At 42.4% G+C, this 10,049-nt stretch overlaps 2 protein-coding genes across 2 annotated transcripts; both read right to left on the bottom strand.

Moving 5' to 3' along the window:
• Positions 1 to 16: 16 nt before the first annotated feature.
• On the bottom strand, positions 17 to 7,023 carry LOC145428750 (dynein axonemal heavy chain 1-like). Its single transcript, XM_080301404.1, has 17 exons — positions 6,779 to 7,023; positions 6,366 to 6,591; positions 6,018 to 6,213; positions 5,755 to 5,906; positions 5,469 to 5,669; positions 5,214 to 5,354; positions 4,933 to 5,091; positions 4,285 to 4,416; positions 3,979 to 4,149; positions 3,654 to 3,833; positions 3,219 to 3,395; positions 2,423 to 2,593; positions 2,109 to 2,239; positions 1,516 to 1,660; positions 1,039 to 1,245; positions 620 to 854; positions 17 to 220 (listed from the first exon to the last, which is right to left on the bottom strand). The coding sequence occupies exons 1-17, from the start codon at positions 7,006 to 7,008 to the stop codon at positions 99 to 101; spliced, it is 2,976 nt and encodes a 991-aa protein (XP_080157530.1). The 5' UTR covers positions 7,009 to 7,023; the 3' UTR covers positions 17 to 98.
• Positions 7,024 to 7,090: 67 nt separating this feature from the next.
• On the bottom strand, positions 7,091 to 8,054 carry LOC145428776 (dynein axonemal heavy chain 1-like). The gene is made up of 3 exons (XM_080301516.1): positions 7,652 to 8,054; positions 7,360 to 7,527; positions 7,091 to 7,255 (listed from the first exon to the last, which is right to left on the bottom strand). Exons 1-3 carry the CDS (start codon positions 7,781 to 7,783, stop codon positions 7,091 to 7,093), a joined length of 465 nt encoding a protein of 154 aa, XP_080157642.1. The 5' UTR covers positions 7,784 to 8,054.
• Positions 8,055 to 10,049: the final 1,995 nt, after the last annotated feature.

Below are 10,049 nucleotides of genomic sequence, written 5' to 3'. Positions count from 1 at the left end.
ATAAACACAGAGGATATTGCTTGTGAACAGTTTATTAGATAGATTAAAGTAGATAACCAATAACTAACAGCAATAACTAATAATAACTAATTTCTCGTTCAATAGTCCAGTGCACAGATGAGTGCAACACCCCGTTTGACCCAGTGCCTCTGGGTGTGATGTGTTGGCAACTCCAATGACACCACATAGTTCGTAGAGTGGCCGGTGGTGGACAGAGTCCCTGCAAAAGCACACAGAGCACTTCAGTGACTTAAAGACAAAAGTGTTTTAAACCATTTCTGTTTTTTCATTGCTACACTGAAGGAAGGATTTGTGAGCAGCCTAAGGTGCCAAGACGTTGGCATTGCGAGTGGAAAAAACTGAGCTGCACTTTCAGATCCTTCATGAAATTAGACCCTCACTGGAGTCTATTTTGGGTGAGGAATAAAACCAGCAAACAGGGATACGCACAAACCTATGACGGCACACCTACTGACTACAGATCATAACCTGAGCCAGAGTTTCACAAACATGGACTTTTCTTTTGTTTTTTCCTCACAAATTTACAAAAAACTCAAATTAATCTATATTATTTCTTATAATCTCTATACTAATCTATATCACTCCTCTATATACTGACCAGCTCGTGTGAGTGTCTTGTAGATAGGGCATACATAGATCCCTGAGGCTGGAGGCTTTCGGTTGGGTTTGGGGATCAGCCAGATGACGGCCATTTGGGTGTAGAGCTCCTTGGGTCTGGACTCTGCGAGCTGACCTGCCTTGTTATCCCAGCGAGCCCCCTCCAGGAATAGACCATGAATGTAGCAGCCTGTGTCTGGTGTTTCTGTTATCTCTGACACTGACTTCACTAATACCTGAAGGATAAATCATCACAAAAAAGTAGGTCAAGACCAGTGAAAACCTGGGTTAGGGTTGGGGTGGGGGGTAAAGTCATTATGAATGTAGCACTTTATATACATACAGATATGAAGCAATGTTCTACATCTGTAAGACTGTTCTTTAAAACATTGCTGCTAGTGAGGCAGCCTACAGTCTGACCTCAAAGTCAAATCCAATCGTGTCAATTGAGGTGCCGAAGCGACGGGCATAATTCTGGAGGGTTCCGGTGAGAAAAGCCTGCGGGAAAAAGAAGCCGCTAATCCAGAACGCAGGTGGAATGCCGTTAGAGATCCATCTCTGTAGGAAATTGATCCTCTGAAGCAGGTCTGACACCCAGGAGGCCAGAGGCTTCAGAGACGGGTAGGCCTGAAGAACGAGAACAGCGGAGTCAAACTGTGCATTCTCAGAAAGCACATTATTACATTTTAGGAGGAGAACAGAAATATCTTTATTTGATTTTCTGCCCAGTGAAATGGCACTTCAAATATTCAAGTCACAAGTGTGCACAATCTAGTGATACAAAAATTTGAAGAAAAAAAAGGATAACAACAGAGAGAAAAAAAGAGAATACATTCACATGTGCAGCCCCTGCTACAAAGTGAGTCACATGTAAAGTAACAGCTGTGTGTGCCTTGCCTTGGCTTTCCACATATCAGGCACCGCATTGTTGAATAAGCTGCGGGCCATAAGCTCGAGCGCGGATGACATCACCACTGAACCTTTCAAAGCCTTCACAATATCTCTGAGACTCAGAGAGATGACCTCCAGCAGCTTGTTATATCTGAAAGATAAAAAACAAACAAACACAATTACAAGTTACTAAAGCACTAATAACCACATGCCCACAGTTTGAGTAAAACGCAATTTTCAGGGCATGACTTACCAGAAATCTACTAATATGTGTGAGGTAATGAGACACTCCCAGATCAGGTTGATTAATGTGCAAAAATTTCTTTTTGTGCATAGTTCCACAAAAACAGATAAGCATTCACCTTGCAGAGGAATGATGAAATGACCCCGTATGTTTCATTCCTCCTCAAATTTCTTCGTGATAACAAAAAACCTTCACTTAATGGACAAAATATTTCTACTCTCTATATATACAAAAAAAAAAAAAAGTTTGCTGATCAATACGAATGACTCGGGAGATGCTAAGTCGGATTCTGGGACCTTCAGCCTCCAGACTCACTCTGGACAAATTTCTGACTAATAGTACAGCCTAATGTTACCTGATGACCTCCTGGATGAGCACAGTGTTCATGGACTCCTCGTAGAGCACCGGGTATTTTCCCATCACTTCTTCAATGTCAAAAGGAGGAGGGATCTTTTCAACGATGCCTGCCACTATCTCCTCCACTATCTGTAGCGAAGAAAGAAAAACAGATCATAGACAACACATCACATGCCCCGCACCTCTCAAACTCTATTTAATTACAAAGCAATCAATAACAATTAGTGCTAAATTGAATTATTAAGCAATCAATAACATGATGCTAGTAGTAATAATAAAGACATCTAAAGACAAATGAATCTGTATCGGTACCTCCTCAAGAGTTTTGCCCTCAGCAGATGTAGCTCGGGGCTGGAGACGAACCACAGCTTCTAACAAGCCAAAGGCCTCATTTTGAGCAAAGCTGATGTTAGCGTTGTCATGGAGACCAAAGATCTCAGGTGTGTCATTGATGGGCAAACCACGAATGTATGCCAAATAACCCTAGGGTCACAATTGCCATGACAGCGAGTCAGTCAAGCAGTCAGTGTTTGACATGATCAGAGTTAACATTTTACAGCATTTTTAACAAAATGTCTTGATTGGACTGCATTTCTAGTCTAAGCTTAAATCACAAGCTTTCAGGCTTTTCTGCAATCTGTGTTACTGCAGGCAAATACTCACCGCCTCTCTTGTTATATTTCCTTGTTTGAGAATGGCAGCAAGAAGAGAGAAAACAGTTTCTATTGTTGTGAACTTGTTAAAGAACAAACTCACACAAAGGGAAACACACTGTGGCATTGCAGCACAGTAATTCATGTGATAGTTTAACTTCTCTGAGCTGTGGAAACTTTTGTTCTCTATGACTGATTTGTATTTGATGGCTGTGTGACTCATGGTGTTTTACATGACTGATGTTTCCCCCCAGGCTTGGCTAACTTAGCCTTACTTCCAAAAAATGCATATAGCATGACTCTTTTCTGTTTTTTAAAACAAACATACTGTATGCCCCTATTTAAGTTTGATAAGGCACACACTTGCCTTTTATACTTTGCTTGGCTCACAATCAATAGCCTGTTATAAACTCAAAATTATGTATAGTAAACAGAGAGTTCTGAGTTTATCTAACCTTGATATCCAGTTTTGTGTCTATTTGCCGGTAGACTCCAGATGCACAGTAGACGTGATCACTACTGAGGACAGCAGGACAATAGAAGTCCTCCACCACACTGAGCAGACATCGTCTGTCCCAGTCATCTGTCACACGGCCACCATAATTAATCTCTCCTGCAGTGTATTTTAGAACCTGGACAGGTGGAGGACAGCAATGGGAGACAGACAAATGAACATGCTCAGCACAGGCAGATGCACACACATAATTTCTACCAAAAACCAGAACACAGGCGTCTTTCCTAGATGGCCTGTGTTTCTGCTTATAGCTTATACATCAACTATCTGTAAGAAACATTCTTATAACTGTAAGAAACAGTATGTATAAGTAGGAGCAATTTGAAACATCATCTTCAAATAGGTAATGAAACAGAGACAGAAGTGTTGCCTCCACCTTGTATGGGATGTCCTGGTACTCATCCAGGAACATTTTGAGCTGGCTGATACAAATGTTCAGGTCGCCATCAGTGAACTCATAGGGAATGTTGAAGCCCAAAGGGCCAAACTTTCGTCTCTCCAAAGCAATTCCATGGAACAGGCAGAGAGACAGCAGCAAAGACTTAAAGTCTGCTGTCTAGACAAGAAAGAAGAGTAGAGGAACCATTCATAGCAAATCTACACACTGGTTTGAGAAGACTTTACTATATGTTGTCAAACCAAAGCAGCAGGAGCTAAATATGGGAAACCAATCAGAGACACTAGAAGTACTTGAGACAGACCTTGGTGGAAGAGGAGAGAAAATCATTAGTGAGCCTCATGTAGGTTTTCTGTAGGTTGGCCTTGATGCCTCTTGGAGGTTCAATGGTCATCTTGGAACCATTCTGCAGAACAGACACCGGGAACTTATTGCTGGGAAGACTTGTGAGCCACAGGCGGAAGTTCTCGTGCACCTGTACAGGAAAAGAGACAGATTTTTCCCTTGGAATATAAAGGATGAAAAAGCTCTGTGTCCTTGGCTAGTCTAGCATATACACACTGAGGATCTGTTTTGCTTCTGGTTTATATTTGTGTCCTCTTGTTGTCACCTTTAGTGGGTTGATGTTTTCAATAAGTCTCTCCAGGGTAGGCATCCAGCTGGGTGCCAGATGACAGTTCTGGAAAAAAACCCAGTGACCTCTTTCCATGGCATCGTGCATCATACTCTCAGCCCAGGGGCCCTGAATCACACAAATGACAGCATTTCTGATAGGTTTAATCATTATTGGAGAAGCTGGTCTCATAAATAATATTTTGACTGTGGGCCTCAGTGCATCTGCCTACAACTGAAAGGTTTTGGACACTCAGTTGAAAGACAGAAATTGAGAAGGGGGATACAAAAAGCCTGACACGAGCCAAGATCACGTAATTGCAAGTAATGTGATGCTAATGTCTATTGAACGTCTAAAGTGTGCTGCTAGAAGAATGTTGCCAGCACGGTTTAAGGTTTTTGGACACTGAGTCTGCATTTATCATTCAAGCTTCTTAAGCTCATTTATGGCCCCTAGAGTACATTGTCCTGGAATGGTCATAAATAGTGAAAACAATTAGCACAGCGGTGCTCTCATTCTCATTCTCACCAAGACAAATGACACTGGCCTGGTTCAGTGAAAATGTGATTTACAGCAGATTCCTGTGAGTCAGAGTGTGTGTGTGAGAGAGAGTGAGAATTCCCAGGCCCCCCTTCTAAAACTGACCTGGCCTTGGCCAAGAGAGATGGCGCTCATTTTCTTGGAGAATTGCATGACATCAGCAAATTTGTAGAGGTCAGCAGCAGGGTCGGTGCCAGGGGACAGAACAAAGATCAGGGGAGTGGAGGAAGATGACTCTGCGAAGACGACAGACAGGTCTGATGTCTGCAGAAAGATGGAAAGAGAAATAAGCCATAATTGATGTTATCACATACTGTGTCATAGTGTCATGTTACTGCACACAACTGAGATTTACTATGCATTTTAAGACGGGAGAAGTACTTTACCTGAGGCTCTATGAAGCGCTGTCCTAACTCAGCAGCAACAAAGTCCTGCAGGCCTTGAATGAGGCAGTCAGCCCTCAGACAGCGCAGGACCAACAGCTTCTGGAAAGAGTCCAGGATGACATCCCACGCTCCTGGGAGGGGCTCCCTTTAGGCAAATATACAGACATAAGCACAGCTTGTTAGACACTCACAGCTTCTGCAACGTACAAATGAAGGTGCAAAGTGTGAATGTGTTAGCACGGTGTTTGGCTTTACATGCCTGTGAGGCTGGCTACTGTCAAAAATTTTCTTGAAGCCCTCCAGATGTTCAGGGAAGCTTTGCGCCAGGTTAGAAAAATTTTTCAGAGTGCTGAGGCCTAAAATGTCCTGCCAGGCACGTTCTGACAGCCAGCTTACTGCTGGGTTGGCCAGCTGTTGGACAGGCATTGCTCCAGACAACAGGTAGCGCCACTCGACCTGTCAAAAGGAGGCGATGCAGCTTCATCATGTGTATTTAGGCTGCTTAAAGAAGATGACAGATCCCCTTCTTGCCGTTACTCACCATGTCAATCTTTTTGTCGTTCATCATGATGCGAGCGCACAGGAGAAAGGCAAACATCAGTTTGTGTTTCTCAAACAAGCTGCGACATATATTACCATAGAGGCTGAAGGTGAAATATTCATTGATGTTCCAGATTCTCTCCTCCACTGTGTCTGTGTGAAACATGTCAAGAAAAAAGGTGCTACCATAACATTGTTCACATCTGGTTCTTGTGATTTTGTTATCTTCACACATGTAGTTCAGTGTATAATCTTGCTGACTACCTGCACTTCTAGAGTTGGCAATACCAGACAAAAAGATTCCCAGGAACCACTCCAGAGAGTACTGGTACATTGGGTCAACATTGGACAGATCTGACACGCAGAAGAAGAGGATCTGTGCACGCACAGCCACAGGGACATACTCCAGACGGGCAGCATCAATGTTCTGCTCTGTCTTTTCTGCTGCCTTCACTTTAGCCTGCCAGAAACCCCAACATCGAAAACAGAGCAAATGTGGCTTAAAAGTTTAATGATGCATCACCAACATTTTATGAACAAGGGTGTAAAGAAAATTATTTAAACACTTCCCCGATATACAATATTGGACACAAAACTTTTCCACTGCCTGACCTTGATCTCTCCAGCTTTGATCTTCGAAGCCTCCAACACTCGGATGAGCTCCTCATTGTCCACAGGATTGCCTTCTGTGGAGCTGAGTCGGAACAGTATCTCATCCTCAATTTCTTTCAGTTCCTGCTTCATCTTGGCATTGCTGGTGATTAGCTGGTTCTTTGCAACCTCCAAGTCTTGCTGCTCTTTAGCCACCACCATCCCCAACAACTGGTCTTGTAGACCACTGAATATAAATAGAATGCACAGTCCCACAAATTCAGACCGTATGAGTAAGTATCACTAACAGAAACAGGTTTGCAGGATTCAGGACAATGTCCAAGCAATTACATTTTAACATCCTGCCAATCTTTTCAGTTATGGACTAAATAAATTATAATCACAGCAGATACTAAAATTAAAATGTGTGTTACCTGGGTGACAGGGTGAAGTTTATGAGTGTGACTTTGGCAGAAAACTCTGGAGAGTAGTGTGGGTTGGGCAGCTTGGTTGTGAGGTACATCTTGAAAGACTCATGGTAGTCGATGAGTGAATCGCCCAGTTTCAGTAAAGTATGGCCTTGCTGCTTAAAAGTCTTAATAGGTGTGAGATAAACATAGTGGTGTGTTAGAAAGGTGAATAACACTGAAATAAAAAGAACCATTTGTTTGCAGCAGGTGTGTGAGTAATTACCTGTTGTAACAGGACAGGTTCTAGAGCAGGATCTAGTTCTTCCCCCACATTCTCTAAGAGGCAGGGTTTACCGAAGCGGATTGCATTCTCAAGCCTGCGCAGGAAGTCCCGGTCTGCAAAGTGGCAATCCCAGCTTCAACTCCTGCCAGTTTCTCTTTGGCTTTATCCAGATTTCGCTTGGTTTCTGCTAAGTCCTCTTGGGCTGCCTGGAGAGCTATCTGCACGCAAATTTACACATTTACTGTTTTGATGACTCTGTTATCTGAAAGACATATTACTATATCAATTGTATGTCACACATAAATAATTAACACAGTTTTACCCTTTTAGGTTCCACAGCCTTCGCCACAAAGTTATATGCATGCATGGCTCGCACCCACTGGCAAATGGAAGTGCAAGCTTTGGAAATCTTGGCAATGGAAGCTGGCTGAAATTCCTCATTATCTATATATGGCTGGATTAAGCTGATCACATTCTCTGGGATGTTATCCTGCAGTATAGGAGGCAGAAAAAGCTGCTTTTAATACACTGCAAACATCAAACACTGAAACTTGAAGAAATAAACTCAAATCTGAGAAAGTCAACAATAACGTTCTCGTCAATACATACTACACCTTATCATATTTGAAGAGACTTTCCAGAAACTTTCCAGGGTCCTGGAGCAGACCCTTCCCAGGCTCCCAGTAGTCATCAACCTTGGTGCCAGGTTTCTCCCCGGGTACCTTTTTGGGTTTGATGCCTTTCATAATGCACACTGAAGTAGTGACCCAGCATAGATCAAATGTAAGCACAAAAGTAGCCAAGGTAGTGTTTTTCCTGGAAATTTTAAGTGAAAGGATAAAGTAACTGCTTACCACTTTAGTTTAACAATGATTAATGAAATGTAACCGTGTAACTCATCAGCAGTCTGCACAGTATGGTCACATATTAAAACTGAAGAATATGTTGTACTTGTTGTAGTGTTTCATCATGGGTCCAGTTTTTACCCAGGTGCTTAAAGCCCTTCTTTACCCTCATGTAACACCAACAGTAATTTCCAACCACTATTTCCTGTTCCTGTCAGTCAAACAAACAGACGACAAACATCTTCTATAAACAGGAATAATGTCATTTTATCGGATTAGAAAACATCTAATCTAGCGTTGATATTACACTGCTGTTTAGTGTCTGGCTGATCTCAGTGTCACCAAAATATCTGCCCTACATGTCAAACAATGAGAGAACTTGAAACAGTAACATCACCTAGCAGCTTATTTTAATTAGTGCTAACGTTTTGTTTGCTGGCTAACATTGCTATTATTATAGTCACAGTTAATTGACTTTGAATAGCTTTATTTCAAAAGTAATTTTACAATTTCACAGCCATTTAGCTGTGTTAACTGTACATGCTGTAGGTCATAAGGCGTGCATGGATCATTTTTATAATCAGCCTCTTATCTTTTGTCCACCACAGGCTTTGCCATGATAAATTGGTCAGTTGACAACCAGGAGCCGTACACCTTAACCTCAGAGGCCAGGACATCCAGGGGCAGTGTGAACACGCACTTGCTTAAATGGGACGCAAGACGGACTATAGAGGGCCACCCGCTTGCCAGACAACCAAGTGCTGTCCCTGTCCACGGCCAGTGTGAGAAGGACTCTCACTAAAGTCAACCCACACAAAGCTGCTGGACCAGACAATATACCTGGACGCGTGCTCGGAGCCCGTGCTGACCAGCTGACTGATGTCCTAGCGGGCATCTTTAACATCTCCCTGAGTAAAGCTGTTGTGCCACAGTGCTTTAAAACCACCACCATCATACCTGTCCCCAGACCTTCCCAAAGCCTAATTACACAATGATTGCCTGAGCCTATTCTTGTTAAATGATGAAAAACTCAAAGGCACGTTTGGGCAGTGGATCTGTGTGAAATCAGCAGCTTGCAAAACTAAATCAAAATGTGTGCAATTGATTCTAAAAATAGAAATCACAATAAAGTTCAACATTTACTAAAACCACCATTCAGTCATCTGAGAGTCTTTACTCATGAAATTATAACGGTTAGATGAATGTATATGCAGTGATTTACTGATCAATGATAAAAGGGGAGATTTATGCAATAACGAAGACTGTCATGAAAAGTATTTGGCATCTGATCTCCTGTAACCTGCGGAGCTAAGCTGTTTTACCAGCTCTGCTCTCTGATTTTTCTTTTTTCTTTTATGAAAAAACACAAGTTGTCAAAGTTATTTGTTTGCAAATGTATTTCAGAAATATCGACATACTTTTTTTAATCAGCAGAAACTTTATGTCAGTAGTGCAAAAACCTGCACTGATCTGACCTCATTTCTTCCTCATCCTGATTCCTGACCTGGGAAGGGAGAGAAATATTTGTTTTTGTTTGTCTTCTTGTTTTATTTAATTCCTTGTGGGATTTGGATCCAACACGTAAAGTATGCATATTATGCACACACACAAACACACATGCAGCTATTACCCATTTCTTGTATTCTTGAATAAAGACATTGATTTGACACATTTAATTAGCGGCCAATTGTTTTTATTGTTCAATTATTAAGAAAAAAGAAAAGGTGGGGGTGGGTGGGATGGAAAGTAAAGGGAGAGAGGAGAGAAAACCCCAACAATCCCCTCTGAGCAAGCACTAGGCGACAGTGGATAGGAAAAACTCCCTTTAAAGGAAGAAACCTATGACAGAACCAGGCTCTAGAGGGGGCAGTCAACTGTCGGGACTGGTTGGGGGGTGATTGTGAAAAGAGGGGAGGGAGATGGGAGAGGTGTTAGTAGTTAAGGGGGGGGGGGGGGGGATTAAGCTGGAACAGAGGTGGGAGAGGAAGAGGCGACATTGGCAGTACTGAAAGAAGGAGTGTTCCTCCTCCAGAAGAAGCAGAAGCGTTTTTTCTTTTTCTTCAGCTGCTCTTCCACGAGCACCTTTTTCTCGAGGATGAGGATTTTCAGCTCCTCGATTGTTTCGGTGTTTTGCTTCTGCAGCTTGTTGCATTTTTTCTCCACTTCT

The sequence above is a fragment of the Astatotilapia calliptera genome, chromosome 5, assembly GCF_964374335.1.
Source record: "Astatotilapia calliptera chromosome 5, fAstCal68.1, whole genome shotgun sequence".
Classification (NCBI taxonomy): Eukaryota; Metazoa; Chordata; class Actinopteri; order Cichliformes; family Cichlidae; genus Astatotilapia; species Astatotilapia calliptera.
The sequence above is the reverse complement of the archived record's forward strand: the minus strand, read 5'-3'. Positions and strand labels throughout refer to the sequence as shown.